Raw genomic sequence first — 16,596 nt, forward strand, 5'->3', positions numbered from 1 at the left:
TTAAATTATATAAATTGTGTACAATTATGTCCCTGTTTTGTGCTGAAAATTAGAATATAGCAGATTACATTTGGTTACATCAGTGTGTGAAACTCAATACGGTTCTGTTACACCAGGACAGAGTTAATCCGGATCAGTGACGACAGCGGGGCGTCATGTGAGAAAAACCTTTAAATCTAGGTAGAAATAATAATACCTATGTCAATGTAAAGCAGCGTTGTGCTTTCATTGTGTTAAATGAGCTTCATGTTTGCTGGACAGATTAAAGGACAGTAAATATGGGTGGAGCTCTGTACTGGTCTAGTCAACATTGATCCTTTAAAGGTGTACTCGTGAATTAACCATGGCACAATGGCCTTCATCTTCATCATCATCATCACACATGCCATCTGCTGCTTCAGGGATTGATCGATAGGCTCGATCCAGGCTCAGGATATGTTCTGTCTGGAGTCTCTTTGTCTCACAGGACACATGTGCTGTTTATTTACTTGTGTGTCACATTTAGGCTCATCTGACATCTTATAAACTAGAATTGAGGTGACCCAAATAGTGATAACTGATTTGTTAATCACACACTGAGGAGAATATGGTTAAGGTTTCCTGTCGGTTGGTTTCGGTGTTTGTTTGTGTTCCACTCATGTTTCACAATGCTTTGCTCAGGGTATAAGAAGGAAAGCTAATGTTGATCTACGATTACTTCAGCTGTTTTTCTTGTTCCATATAACTTAATAAGTAACTTTTAGAATCTTTCAGTGAACGGGTTTGAAAGAAGAACCATTTTCTCTAAGTGTGAAGAACATTTTAATAATCTGAAGAACAGTTTTACACTTTAAAGAACCTTTCTGTGGAGTTGAGAGAAGAGCAGTCCTGTGCTGGGACTAGATTCATATGGAGAAAGTTCTCAGGATACATTAGAGGAATGTTCCTTAAGTGGAAGAAAATCTAGATAGATTAAAGTTCCCAGTATTCTCTTTAGAACATGTATGTCTTTCCTCCAGCTCCTGCACCTTCTCTGGTTTTCCAGCTCTTCCCAACAGAGTAATTGAGATCCATCTTTCCACACTGAAGAGGATTGAGGGACTCATACACAACTATAACAAAAGCTGCAAGCATTCACAGAGTTGGGGGTGGAAACTTTTGCACAGGTGTGAACGGTCATTGTTTTAAGTAATATCAGGTCACGTAGCTTCTGAAGGGCAGTACTAAACAACAACATATCTCTTATGTTTGTAAATGCTCTGCAAGGGGTTTATTAACTTAGGAGATGAAAAGAGTGTGCAAATTCAACCACAAAAGTCATAATATAGTCGTCAAGCTCTGCTCCCGTAGTAGTCGTCGTACGGCCCGTTGATGTTGGTGGTCGTAGGACGCGGGATGCTGTAGTCTCTTTCAGCACTGATTTCCTGAAACAGAAAACACACTGCAGATTGTACCATGTGACAGTGACATCATCAGGATTGTGATTGGATGATAAGAACTCACACTCATAAAGATTCCAGAAGACGCCACGTCTTGACCTGCAACAGAAACACGTGACCTTTAACCTGAGCCCTACATAGGCAGCTTTGTTGGTAAATGTTTCACAATACATCCTGTATTTGATGACTAGCCTATGATTTATTAATGTCTAATGTTCCAGTAAAAATGTTTAAAAATCCTTAAAGCAAGACACATTTCTTGAGAAGCATCAAGATACTGTTTTCAATGCAGTAAGAATCTGATTGTCCCGAGAAAAGATTGTACAACAGCGCCATCTGCTGTTTGAAACGTTCACAACAGCCTTAAAGCCTGGACATTTAATGCATATTTTATCAACTGAAAATGTTCCTAAAAGGACGATTTTGTCTTTACAGGTGTCAAGTGTCTTTTCTAAAAATGTTGACCACCTCACTAAACACTGTGCCAGCTAACCTGGACTAAAGTTCCCAGACACTTCGATTGTTTCAAGTTTAAACATGTTAAAAACAAGTCAAAGAATCTGAAAGTGTAGTGAGACAAAACACAGAATAGACCCGTCAGTAAAAATCCACTGGAATTGATTTTGTTTTAAAGACTTAGACAAAAAAGGCTAATAAATATGTGATACAATGTTTTGGTTTTGTTCTGGAACAAGAGTTTGCATGTTTTCAATTATACGTTTGTTGCTTCTTTAAGATATATGTTTGTATGTTTTGTATGTTTCTCTCTACCTCTCCTCCCGTCCGTGTCCATCTGGAAGCCGCTGTTGTCCGTGCCTGTTTTCGGGTCCTCTGGAGCCGCTGGTCTCGTCCAGCCCGTGAAGTCCAGAGGCGGGTCTTTCATACGGGCTTCGCTCTTGCACATGAAGTGGACCTGAGTGAAGCCATGTCCCAGCAGCAGCACCCAGCCATTAGCGGTCAGTGCGACGCTGATCACAGGATCGTCCCAGATGGGGCTGCGGCCCATGGCGCGGTTCCCGTAGGTGAGGAGCGTGATCCAGACGATCCAGACACAGGCGCTCAGCAGCAGCGTGAGGACGAGCAGCCCGGCCTGCAGTTTGTCCTGCCGATCCGTCTGTCCGCTGTAGCTGTAGCTGTAGGTGACACACGCACGCCGGAGGAGGTGCAGCGCTAGCATCAGCGCCGCGGCGAGTAGGACCATCACGTAGATCTGCAGCATGGCAAACTCTGGCTGTGAGAACTGGCATGTCCTCTTGTCCTGCACCAGCACGACCAGCAGCCACTCCGCCGCTATGATCACCTGCACCAGCGCGAGCACCGCGGTCATGCACACCTCCCTCCACCCGCGCGCCAGCGCCGCGCCCCGAAGGGCCAGACTGCGCGCCAACAGAGCGCCGAACGCTGCGCTGAACAACACGCTGAACGCAAACACCCGCACAGGGCACGTCTGCGGGGAGAGAGAGATGATGAAGGAGTAGGGAAGAGCGAACATGCCGGCCGTGGCCAGCAGGAACAGCAGCAGCGCCGCCAGCGCACCGGACCGACGGCAGGACGCACACGCCGACCACAGCAGCAGAGCCAGCATCAGAACCACACAGCTCACGAAGCCCAGCGCGGCCATGGCCTGAACCACGATGCCCCACGTGTCACACAGCGGCCAGTACGCTTGATCCAGAGCGGAGCCGCAGCCCGCGGGCCTGGAGCCGTTCGACCGTTGAACCTGGACCAGAAGATCCATGGAGATCCTGAAGATGATGACGTGACTTTCTCTTTTCTCTCTTACGCTCACAGTGATCTACAGGAAAGACAGAGTTTCTCAGCTGACTTTCAGTTGCTTTTGCTCAAACTGATTTGATTTAAATCTTTGTGTTTTCATCATATAACCAGAGAAAGTCACAGAAATGATGCTATCTATCTATCTATAGATTATGTAACATTACCTATCTATAATGTCGCTGTTTGAGCATGAAAAAGCTCTCCCTCCAGCAGGAGTTATTCTCTGTTTCTGAACTCCCTGAAACGCCTCCATTGTAGTCTTGAGTTTTCTTCACAATATTCCTCATTTAAATTATAATTCATATGCAGAATAAAGGGGCGGGGCCTGGTTGAGTCAGTATTTTGTTGAAACTCGTGGTTATTGTAAGGGACTGGCAGTGTTGGGGAGTAGGTAACTACACATAGTGACACTACTAACTTAACTACATTTTTCAGTGGCTTGGCAGTAGCTCAGTGTAGCTTTTCCAGTAGCTAACTAACCACTCTGCTTTTCATTCTGATGAACCTGCAATGCATTGAAGCAAACTAAAACTGTACATTACTGCCATCTATTGTTCATTGTTAATTCACACATCTTGCTTAACACTTCCCTGAGAAGAGATTGTCTGATGATTTTAGGCTAAAGGATGTACAGGAGTGGGCTGATATCAAGCACATACAGCTGAATAGCCATTTTTAATTTGATTAATTATTCTGCTTTATTGCACTCTATATCAAATGATTGTATCTGATTGAATTACATTGATGACCCGCCATAGTTTAGCATGTCCCGCTACAGTTTTGTAATGAACTTAAAAGATCACTAACGTTGTGTTTTACGCCATTGCTTCAGTTTACGCCAGTTTCAGAGTACCTTGGGACATTTCCCAAACTGTTTCTGTGCTCTGTTAGAGCAGGTTGATTATTCTCCTCATATTCTCCATTGTTCAGCTCCTCTCTTCCCAGTCTGTCAGTAACGCTCTGTTTAGTTCCTGTCTCTATGAAGCCCCTCCTTCTGAAAAGCACAATGTGCTCTGATTGGTCGGCTGGAGCAGTGTGTTGTGATTGGTCAAGCACTTTGAGCGTGTTTGGGTTTGTAAAAGAGCATAATATGGCAACTTTAAGGGTGTGTTCACATGTTTGGTTCGATTAAAACAAAATCTGGTGCGATTGCTCTGTTCATTTGAATAAGTGTGAATGCTGCCATTCGAACACTGGTGTGCACCCAGCACGTAGACCAAGACCACTGAAAAGATGGGTCTTGGGCGAAACAAATGAACCTTGTGCAGTTCAAATGAAACCTGAATGCAACACATACCAAAGATATCTAAACAAACCAAAAACAGGAAGTGATGTCACAAGATACAACCCTAAAAAGGACAGAATGCTCACGATGGTGTACATCACAGTTTGGTACAGAGCCGTGTCAGAATACCATCATATGTGTACACACACAGTGAGAGCATGTAGCCCAGAACACAGCATTGCTCTGGATGTTTGTCGCAAAATACTTTTTTTACATTTTTATTTTTTATATCTTCACTCTTAAAATGACGGTGTGAATGCTAAGAACTATAACTAACCGAACTATAACGTGTGAACACAGCCTTAGATTCTCACAGCCCTAGAGTACATAACTTTCTTCTTCTTATTATTATTATTAGTTGAAAATGGTTGTAGAAACTGTGATGTAGAAAGTTTGAAGAACAGCGTTTATTTGAAATACAAATCTTTGTAACATTATAAATGTCTTTACTGTCATGTTTGATCAATTTAATGCCTCATTGCTAAATAAAAGTACACAAGTATTATAAACAAACATTTGAACAGTAGATTATATTTATTTTCCACTGTCATCCTCACTGTATAGTGTTTACCCTTTCTCTTATTGTCCTGATCTTTCACTTGTATTTATGACCTTTAACCTAACTGAACTGAACACATGTAGTCTATGTGCTCCGGCAGGACTGTAAAGGTGGAGGATCACACCTGTGGAGCTCTGAAGCTGACGGATGTGCTGTTCTTCCTCTCCAGGACAAAAGCGCAGTTGTGACTCTGCTATCAGAGATGTTATCTTCTGGCTTTAACAAAGGTCTTTCCTGCTTCATACACCGCTAGTGACCATTTTCACTCTTTCACACGTCATTTCTCCTTTGCTTTTGTAGGTACAAACAGTTTATAAATGTTCAGAAATGACGTTTGTGTGTCTCCAATGAAACAAGCATTTAATGACTCTTTACATGATGAAATCTGATAGTATGATTGAAGGAAACACTTGAGCAACGATGCAAAAAAGAGTTTTAGATGTCTATCACACACTCACACTCACACACACACACACACAGTGCAACATGATGTTTCGCTCACAGTCATGAATATTGTGACCTGCTTTCATTCATTCATCATCAGATTCGTAGAATTAAGAGATGAAAGAGTCGTACCTGCCACCCGTAGCTCCGTCCATCCCAGACTCACACACGTTCTGTGTCTCTCAGGTGTGGTGGATGGGAGGAGTTTCTGCTCTTCCTGACACACACCGTTCATCACAATCACTCACGCAGATACGCTAATCACATGAGTGTGTCTTTCATGATCATATTCATCATCTGCTTTTATTCTGCTGCAATGAATTCAACAGACTTACTGAAAATAGAAACTTTAATTGGATTTCTACTCCAGCAATCACAAGTGACACATTTAGTAATATAAATGTGTTTATGGGACAGGCTCTATGAGAGGAAGTGATGTCGTCGCTGTTGCCTTCTGTGATCTGTGAGGGTGGAGTCACGGCTAGGGGTGTTGATTGACAGCAGGGGTGTGGGAGAGGGGATAGGTTGTCGTTTTATCGCAACATAAACAAAACATAAAATATTATATAATAATAATAATCATAATAATAGCAATCATATCAATAATGACAAAGTCCTTGTGTTGAATCAGTCCTTTACCATCACACGTCATAACCACACGACAACATCAAACAAAGGGGCGAGAAGGGGCGGAGCCAAAGGCGGTGATGTGGAGGAGGCGGGGTTTAGATAATGCCGTATTTGGCCAGATCGCTGAGCTCCATATCTCCGAATGCCTCCCATGGGCACACAACGGTGATATCTGTCACGGGACGAGATGAAGCCGTTAACAGGACAGAGAAAAACATCATATACTCTTTACTGTTCATATACTGTGACTCACCTGTGCCGAGACCCTCCATACCAGGAATATCATCGCCGAACCTGCGGACGAGAGGGAGCGAGAGCGGTCAGTGACTCTCCACTTCTGTGTGTGTGTGTGTGTGTGTGTGTGTGTGTTTGTACCCTTTCTGCCCGGGTTTGGGGGCCTTGCTCTTGAAGGTACGTGTCTGTCTCTGCTTGAACTTGGGCGGCCCTTTCTTAGGTGTGGTGGGACCGGTGGTGCCGGCGGGCGTGGCCAGAGCGCTTCCCGCTGGAGGAGCGGAGTTCATGTCTGAAACACAGAGCCACACTCATGATCCCAGTCACAGTGTTGACAAGTCTGTGGTTGTCCAGCAGAATTGGGCATTTTTTACACCCGCAGGCTTAAGCCACCCCAAATAACATGATATTTAGCTTCAGGGATGCAAATTTTACCAGGGCAGCCCCGCCAAAAACGCGGATTTTACCCCCTGGAGCGCAGTTTTTTTCTGTGGGACCCTTCCTGAAATGCGATTGGGCTAGTTTTGAGTAGCAATTGGGCGGGTTTTGTTGTGAAAACCTGGAAACCCTGCCGCTCACAATCATCTGGGGTTAAAGGATCACTGCCTTCCTCTCCATCCAGAGACTTCTCTCCTTCCATTATTGCTCATCCTCTCAGACTGATCACAGCCGAGCATGTTTCTTCTCACATAATAAAGGACTGATCGTACACGAGTGGGATAACATACATACAGCCAGTCATAATCACAAAATAAAGGTCTTCAGGATGATCGTGAGCTCCATCAGATTATCATCTCAATAATCCACATCAGACTCTGTTTTTCATGTTGCCTTGTTAATACCATTAATCTCATTAACATAACAGACTTATGAGATTTCCTCCATCTGACTGATCATAGATAACACATGAGACACTTGTCTCTCTGTCGTTCTGTCATGATCAGGAATATTTCATACAATACAGAATGTCAGTCAGAATGTCCAACTGGTGTGGAATAGAAACCTTAATAAGCCAACCTAAATAATACAGAAATCAAATATACAGAGGTAGTACATCAGAACAGAGGTCTGAGTTATTGTTTAGAGTTAGGAGTGAAGTGTCTCTACCTGCGTCTGCTGTCCGTGAGCGGCGTGTGTGTGTGTGTCTCTCTCTCCGTCTGTGTGTGTGTGGAGTGAGGGCTGTCTGTCCCTCCGCTCTCTTATAGTCTCACTGAAGGTCAGAGAGCAGCTCCGCCCTCCGTTGGCCGTCTCCCGATAGGGAAACACTAATGGACTTAATGCTCTTTAGGCTTCTTCATTAGGTGTGTGTGTGTGCGGTCATGACACTTTAATCTCTGGGTTATGGGCTCGTTTCTCGAACATGTGAGAAGATGCAGCAGTTCACTTCACGGACACAAACTCATGAAAATGGACAAATAACATGTCTGGACATTCAAAAGTAAATAAGAGATTTAGATAGTTTTAAACATGATAATTCTCATAAAGCATCAATGAAGAAATTAATGGTTGTCTTGGGTGAAATCAATACAGATTTAATATTGCAGTCATTTCAGGGATAATGTTAAGAAATATAAAGTATTATATAAAGTATAAATAAAAAATATAAAGTATATGTAATTACTGTAGAATCAAATGTTTCTTTTTACGTTTGAGTTAAACTGAATGCATGTAGAAAATGTGAATGGATGTCTATAATTTGAGTTTGTGACAGCAGCACTCTTTCTGTCTACATTGATTCACACATTGTATTTCACAGTTGTACATTTCGGAAGAGATTGAGATTATGGATATAAGTTTGCGATTAACAGCATTTGCACGTCTTACTCTGTATGACAGATGATTTAATGCAGTAGAGCTCCAGTCACTGTGAAATCATCATGCAGTGTAGATGGTCATGATGTGTTTTACATAATATGTGACTGTGAGGAGCTTTCATCGGTTTCAGAGAGAAACACGTTGTCTGAAGATGCAGCTCATCATCTGGGTTAATAATCTGGGCTAATCTGCTCTAAACCAGTGTCAAACAATCTCTGAGCTTTAACAGAGACAGGTGACGCACTGTACCGTAACTACAAACACACACAGACTAAACCAGACCTGTCAGACACCAAAACCAGACCTGCCAGACACCAAAACCAGACCTGCCAGACACCAAAACCAGACCTGCCTGACACCAAAACCAGACCTGCCTGACACCAAAACCAGACCTGCCAGACACCAAAACCAGAGTAAACCAGACCTGTCAGACACCTAAATCAGACCTGCCAGACACCAAAACCAGACCTGCCAGACACCAAAACCAGACCTGCCAGACACCAAAACCAGACCTGCCTGACACCAAAACCAGACCTGCCAGACACCAAAACCAGACCTGCCAGACACCAAAACCAGAGTAAACCAGACCTGTCAGACACCTAAATCAGACCTGCCAGACACCAAAACCAGACCTGCCAGACACCAAAACCAGACCTGCCAGACACCAAAACCAGACCTGCCAGACACCAAAACCAGAGTAAACCAGACCTGTCAGACACCTAAATCAGACCTGCCAGACACCAAAACCAGACCTGCCAGACACCAAAACCAGAGTAAACCAGACCTGTCAGACACCTAAATCAGACCTGTCAGACACCTAAATCAGACCTGCCAGACACCAAAACCAGACCTGCCAGACACCAAAACCAGAGTAAACCAGACCTGTCAGACACCTAAATCAGACCTGCCAGACACCAAAACCAGACCTGCCAGACACCAAAACCAGAGTAAACCAGACCTGTCAGACACCTAAATCAGACCTGTCAGACACCAAAACCAGATCAAACCAGACCTGCTAGAGACCAAAACCAGACCTGCCAGAGACGTAAAACATACTAAACCATGAAACATACTAAACCAGACCTGTACATGCTACCCTTGGGAGATATCATTAGGAAGCATGGCGTTAGTTTTCATTGTTACACTGATGATACTCAGCTCTATATTTCTTCACGCCCTGACGAAACTTACCAATTCACAAAATTAACAGAATGTATAGCTGATATAAAAAATTGGATGACCAGTAATTTCCTACTACTAAATTCAGAAAAAACAGAGATTCTAATTTTTGGAACGGAAACTTCTTCACGTAATAATCTAGAATACTGTCTAACACTTGATGGCTGCTCTGTTAAGTCTTCGTCGTCAGCTAGGAACCTGGGTGTGCTCTTTGATACCAATCTCTCATTTGAAGGCCATGTTACTAGCATCTGTAAAACTGCTTTCTTCCATCTTAAAAATATATCTAAACTACGACATATGCTCTCAATGAAGAATGCAGAACGGTTAGTTCATGCGTTCATGACCTCAAGGCTAGATTACTGTAACGCCCAGTTCTGTCATCACTGCATTGGCTTCCTGTTAAACATCGTATAGATTTTAAAATCTTGCTAATTACTTACAAAGCACTAAATGGTTTAGCTCCCCAGTACCTAAGTGAGCTCTTAAAGCATTATAGTCCTTCACGTTTATTGCGATCTCAGAATTCAGGCCAGCTGATAATACCTAGAATATCAAAATCAACTGAAGGCGGTAGATCCTTCTCCTATTTGGCCCCTAAACTCTGGAACAATCTTCCTAGCATTGTTCAGGAAGCAGACACACTCTGTCAGTTTAAATCTAGACTAAAAACGCATCTCTTTAACCTGGCATACACATAACACATTATCAATTTATATTTTCAAATCCATTAAAGGATTATTAGGCTGCATAAATTAGGTCAGCCGGAACCGGGAACACTTCCTAAAACACCAGATGTACTCGTTACATCAGAAAAAGAATGGCATCTACGCTAATATTAGTCTTTCTTTTTATCCCGAGGTTTACTGTAATCAACCGGATCCAGGCCGTATCCAGGTGAGACCGAGGACCGGTGCCATGACACGACCACAACGCAGCCCTGAAGTATCAGCAGAGATCGAGTCAACTAGATCATCCATTGTGAAGACATCATCAACACGACAGCCAGTAGCACAGTTCCTCAACAAACCGTCCATATCGGCGAATACGATGAATACGATCCTCAACTGGACACGACCACAACGCAGCCCTGAAGTATCAACAGAGATCGAGTCAACTAGATCATCCATTGTGAAGACATCATCAACACGACAGCCAGTAGCACAGTTCCTCAACAAACCGTCCATATCGGCGAATACGATGAATACGATCCTCAATCGTATGGAACTGAAATAAATACTTTGATTGTTGCAATCCTATCAGATTTATGATAGCAACCTGATTGTAACAAAGCACTGTTCGCCAGAGGAGAACTGGCCCCCCGACTAAGCCTGGTTTCTCCCAAGGTTTTTTTCTCCACTTTAACACCTATTTGCCACTTGTTTGCCACCTGATGTCACCTGATGGAGTTTGGGTTCCTTGCCGCTGTCACCTTTGGCTTGCTTAGTTGGGGACACTTGACATTTGACTTGACATTTGATATTCAACAGTATTCTTGACATTTATTCAACAGTGCTTTGATCTGCCTGCATTGACACTATTCTTTAAGTTTTATTGTTTAAAAATTATGTATCAGTTATCAATGTAAAGCTGCTTTGACACAATCTGCATTGTAAAAAGCGCTATATAAATAAAGGTGACTTGACTTGACCTAAACCAGACCTGCCAGACATTAAAACCAGATCAAACCAGACTAAACCAGACCTGCCTGAGACCAAAACTTGAAATGATTGAAAAATAGCTGTTTATCAAAGAATCAATAGATTTAAGATTAAAATAAAAGAATAAAAGAATTAATATTGCAGTCATTTCAGGGATGATGTTAAGAAACATAGTGTATGCATATTTTAATTTCAATGATTTGCCTCTCTGACTTCTACTGTAGTTGAAAATTACAGTGTTGTTTAATTGTCAGCCCATTTTATATATATAATGTAATTACTGTAGAATCAAATGTTTCTTTTTACGTTTGAGTTAAACTGAATGCATGTAGAAAATGTGAATGGATGTCTATAATTTGAGTTTGTGACAGCAGCACTCTTTCTGTCTACATTGATTCACACATTGTATTTCACAGTTGTACATTTCAGAAGAGATTGAGATTATGAATATAAATCAATTAGACCTGCCAGAGACCAAAACTAGACCAGACCAGGGGTAGTTATGGCCTAATGGTTACAGAGTCGGGTTTGTAACCCAAAGGTTGGAGGGAGTGAATGTACAGCGCTCTCTTCCACCCTCAATACCACGACTGAGGTGAAACCCAAACACAAACTGCTCCCCGGGCGCCACAGCAGAAGTTGTCTGCCCACTGCTCCAGGTGTGTGTTCATGGTGTGTGTGTGTGTGTGTGTGTGTGTGTGTGTGTGTGTGTGTGTGTGTGTGTGTGTGTGTGTGTGTGTGTGTGTGTGTGTGTGTGTGTGTGTGTGTGTGTGTGAGAGTGTGTGCGTGTGTGCGTGTGTGCGTTTGTGTGTGTGTGTGTGAGTGTGTGTGTGTGTGTGAGAGTGTGTGCGTGTCCACTGCTCAATGCTGTGTGTGTGTGTGTGTGCTTGGATGGTATTAATGCAGAACACAGCTGTTAGGTCATGAAGATCATGTGATCAGTTACTTTTATCTGTGAATTCGTTCTTGTGAATCAAAAGGTGATCAAGCTTTCCCTGTAGCCAAAGCTCTGGAACAGTCTACCTTTGAGCATCAGGGCCTCTCCATCACTGGACGCTTTTAAATCCCGTTTAAAGACTTATTTTTAGCGTTCGAGTGATGCTGTGTATGTGTTTTTGAATAGTTGCTTTTCTATATATATATATACAATTTGTTTGATTTTGATACTTGTTTTTTATCTCCATTTTTTCCTCATCCTCTTCTATTTTAAATTCAGATTCACTATAAAGCACTTTGGATCAACTACGGTTCTGTTGAAGTTGTATTATATAATAAAATTTGACTAATCCAGACTTGTTAGGCTGAGCTATGAAAACATGACTAAAGCAGGACATGAAGAAAAACATCAACAAATCTGTGTTACACAAGTGTTGATAGTTTTGAGAGTCTGTGTTTCAAGACTAAGAAAGAGGTTTTAGTGTTTCAGCACTTGAGGACGAAAACGTCATTAAATCGTGCCATCACTGAGCGAACTCAGTTAGTTAGTAGTTTGTTGGTTAGTTAGTTGGTTACTCTACAAGTCTTGTGAAGTTCTTGTTGGCTTTATCTAAAAATAAAGCTCAAGATTGTCACTGAGACGGTGATCACAATCTGTTGTTTTGACACACGGATCATCCCACCATTCCTCTCTTCATTGTGAATGTTGGGACAGAAAACGACTGAAAGAGAAGGACAGACTCGTTTATGTCACTGCAGATTTATTTAGTTGATTAATAAAGACAAAAGGTTGTGGGCTCTCGGTCCGTTTCTCTGGTGTCTGCATCAACAGCGTCATGAAGACGGATCTGGAACCAGCGAAGCCGACGGGCTTGAGCAGAATAATCCGGTTTAGAGCTTTAGATTGTCCTGCAGCGAGTGAGGAGACGAGGGGGGTTGTGGGTAACTGGATGTGACCAAACGGGACCTGACGTTTCAGAAAAGCAAGATGTGTTCTGCACATAACATGCTTGACAAGGTAAATGTGGTAAACAGCACGGCAGAGGCCTGAACGCTTTCAAACAGGCGGATCATTCTTACTGTGACATGATGTTTGGGTTTGGTCACGCTCATGAGAAAGTGAGGTCCAGAGACTCCTGTTCAGAATGCTTCTGTTTGATTATGAATGAAGCGATCTCACTGGAGATGATCTGAGACGTGAAAACTGTACAGAGAGTCACATGATCAGTGACACTCGTCACACAGAACTAAAGCAGAGATTCCTCTTTATTTTACTGTAGTGTCTCTGGTTATTTACAGGTGTTTCTGAACTCCAGATTTTCTGTGTGGTCTCAGATGTGTGTGAATCCCTGCTGTGTTTGTGTTCTCTCTTTATATAATCATTTCATCTGATGGCATTTTATATATAGAAAGCTGTTAATGTGATTATATGGGACTGAAGATCCAATCAGGATGAGGTTTAGTGGGGATTTACAGCTGACGTGAATGCTTCTTTACTTAGTTTGTTCCCGGTGAGAGCCGTGAGTTTCAGCTGTTTTCTCATTTTACATGAACAGACGCTTACAAACCGTTGCACTCTTGAAGCCTGAAGAAACGAAAAGCACTTTTTATAATCTTGTCCATATAACAAGTGTCTTTTGTCATCGAGGAAAACACTGATTTAAAAAGAGTTTTGCAGGTAAATTAAGTCATTATTGAGGAGTTCAAAGCTTGACTCGAAGACAGAAAATCAAACTGTTTCTCATTGTTTGTAAAGTTTAAGTGAGATAAAGTAAGATGCAGTTTCATGGTTTGAACAGATGGGGGCCTCATGACACTTCATTTGCATCTGTGTGTGCGTGTGTGTGTGTGTGTGTGTGTGTGTGTGTGTGTGTGTGTGTGTGTGTGTGTGTGTGTGTACCTATGTTATGAGGACCAAATGTCCCCACTAGTATTACCAGTATATTTTGACCTTGTGGGGACATTTTTAGGTCCCCATGGGGAAACAAGCTTACAAATCATACAGAATTAGTTTTCTTTTTTTCTTTTTTTTTTTGAAAATCGCAGTCAGTTTTCTGTGATGGTTGGGTTTAGGGGTAGAGTTAGTGTAGGAAGATACAATGTACAGTTTGTACAGTATAAAAAACATTATGCCTATGGAATGTGCCTACAAAGATAGTAAACCAGACATGTTTGTGTGACAGTCTAAGTGTGTGTGTGTGTGTGTGTGTGTGTGTGTGTGTGTGTGTGTGTGCGTGTGTGTGTGAGTGTGTGTGTGTGTGTGTGTGTGTGGTTTGAGGGTTGTTGTGTACACATTCAGCATGTGTTAGTGTGGTTGAGTGTGTGTTTGTGATCTAAATCTGAAAATATATATTTTTAACTTCTAAAAAAATGTAAGTTCAATGCTTATACTCAGCAAGCAATTTTATGTCTAATAGCCGTCAAAACATAACCTGGCCGTCGAGGCAAAATTTGGGCTGTCAGTGAAAATCTAATAGGCGTCTAACCATAACCCAAGAATAGATAAGTCATCAAAATGAATGACTACATCTATACATGTAATAGACAACAAAATAATGGCTAAAGGACTCTTTTCACTTAAATATAACAGGTTCTCATTAATGACAATCCATCCAAACAAATTAAATATAAAGGTTTTATTTAGAAAAAGAACTCAAGATAATACAAAATGATAAAAAAAATGAAAATTAAATTTTACAAATACAATACAAATAAACATTTTTTTAAAGGGGTGGTTCAATGCGATTTCACTTTTTTAACTTTAGTTAGTGTGTAATGTTGCTGCTTGAGTATAAACAGTATCTGCAAAGTTACAGCGCTGAAAGTTCAATGCAAACTGAGATATTGTCTTTTAAAGTTATGGCAGTTTAATGCCTACAAAAACGACCGGTTTGGACTACAACGAGCGTCTTCCTGGGTTGGTGACATCATAAACCCTGCAAAACACGCCCCCGGGAACACGCAACAAAGTGGGCGAGGCCATGTGACGCGGCATGTGGAAGCGGAAGAGTCGTGTACACCGAACCCGAGCGACGCGTCAAGATAATAAAACCCGTTATAATCTGTGATATTTTCTACAATGGATGCGGCGATAAAGAATCCCACAAGCTTTGTGGCCGAAAATTACTTAACACTATTTTGGTTACACTCATTGCTGGTCTGAATCAGGGCTATAGCCAAGCTGTAAAAATGAGACTCTAGATTGCCTCGATTTCGTCGGGTGGACTAAAAGCAGACTACACATAGCCTATCCAATTCAGAGCTAAATCATGACTACATATAGACCATGCTGTGAAATGCCACATGACATTGCGAACATGATGAGATATCAACCATCTCATGCACTTCCTGTCCAAAAACTACAATAAATCAGGATTGACTATAGGTGGGCTACAAATAGCCAGTCTGATACGAGATAAATCATGTCTACGCAATATAACATGTCAAAGATATGAAACCAAACACCTTGTTATCACTGTTGACTTTGCTTACATGATGCAATATCATACATCTCGAAAGATACTTTGGCAAAAACGACATGTAACCAAATGAAAGATTATTTTGGCTAAAGCTGGGTTACACATAGCCGGACTATATCGGGTCTATAGTTAACCGAGACGGTGAAATGACGGCTATTGCTTGCTGGGTAATTAGCTCAGATTTGGAACATTAACAGTGAGTTATTGGTGTGTTATAATGTGGTTGACTGTAGTCATGTGACCCTAACCTAACCCATCGTCCATTTACACTGACAGAAGGTGATTGGAAAATTAAACTGATTTCCTTCAATAACATATTCAATCATTTATTCCAGAAATGCACCAGTTTTTCATACAGTTCATATGTGTGTGTCATGGCCAAACAAGAGGCAAAGTAGCTTTTCGTTAAAGAAAACTATACACATTATCTTCTGCTCTTTTGTAATATTTTACATTCTTTAATATTATTCTAACCTGATTTTTACTTATAAAAAACATTTTATTGTAAACTAGTGAAATGATCAAATGCTGCTGCTTGAACTGATCCGTATGAACATATATGAGCTCATCTGTGATCATGTTTCCACATATATCAAATAATATTTGAGCATCCAGCTGCAGGAAGGGCCGCTGCGATCATCCATACTGTAACTGCTGCCTAAATACATCAACACTGCTCTAATGTGAGTGTAGCGCCTCATAGTGGACAGACGCAGCCTCGCACTAGAGACCTAAAGTGATTCAGATCTGACATCTTCCTCCAAACACAGAGCTACTGAAGTTAAGTCAAGTCAAGTCAAATTTATTTATATAGCGCTTTTACAATTGGTAATTGTTTCAAAGCAGCTTTACATATTAGAAGCACAGAAAAAAAGGGAAGTGGTTAAAACTGTACAAACAAGCGTGGTAATATGTAACATATACAAGATGGTGCTACATTAAGCCAATGTCGGCTGACTTCCAGGGGTGGAAAAAAACCCCTAGGAGAAAAACCCAGCGTGCTAGCACTGGGAAAAAAGTCCTAGGAGGGAAAAAACCCCTTGGAAGATATATATATGTAAATGTATATGGAGATCAAAATCTGAATTGTACATTTTTATTATAGAGATTAAAAATCGATTATATATAAATATATGTAAGCGGATACAGGGATTAAAAATCTGAATTATAGATGCAGCCAGAA

General features: G+C 41.6%; 2 protein-coding genes across 2 annotated transcripts; both read right to left on the bottom strand.

Annotated features, from left to right (window-relative positions):
• Nucleotides 1-1,310: 1,310 nt before the first annotated feature.
• On the bottom strand, nucleotides 1,311-5,717 carry LOC137002915 (G-protein coupled receptor family C group 5 member B). Its single transcript, XM_067362861.1, has 5 exons — nucleotides 5,615-5,717; nucleotides 5,104-5,228; nucleotides 2,190-3,213; nucleotides 1,483-1,517; nucleotides 1,311-1,403 (listed from the first exon to the last, which is right to left on the bottom strand). The coding sequence occupies exons 1-5, from the start codon at nucleotides 5,715-5,717 to the stop codon at nucleotides 1,311-1,313; spliced, it is 1,380 nt and encodes a 459-aa protein (XP_067218962.1).
• A 463-nt stretch (nucleotides 5,718-6,180) lies between these two features.
• On the bottom strand, nucleotides 6,181-7,487 carry pde6hb (phosphodiesterase 6H, cGMP-specific, cone, gamma, paralog b). Its single transcript, XM_067370155.1, has 4 exons — nucleotides 7,451-7,487; nucleotides 6,488-6,635; nucleotides 6,366-6,406; nucleotides 6,181-6,284 (listed from the first exon to the last, which is right to left on the bottom strand). Exons 2-4 carry the CDS (start codon nucleotides 6,631-6,633, stop codon nucleotides 6,208-6,210), a joined length of 264 nt encoding a protein of 87 aa, XP_067226256.1. The 5' UTR covers nucleotides 6,634-6,635; nucleotides 7,451-7,487; the 3' UTR covers nucleotides 6,181-6,207.
• Nucleotides 7,488-16,596: the final 9,109 nt, after the last annotated feature.

The sequence above is a fragment of the Chanodichthys erythropterus genome, chromosome 3 (assembly GCF_024489055.1).
Source record: "Chanodichthys erythropterus isolate Z2021 chromosome 3, ASM2448905v1, whole genome shotgun sequence".
Classification (NCBI taxonomy): Eukaryota; Metazoa; Chordata; class Actinopteri; order Cypriniformes; family Xenocyprididae; genus Chanodichthys; species Chanodichthys erythropterus.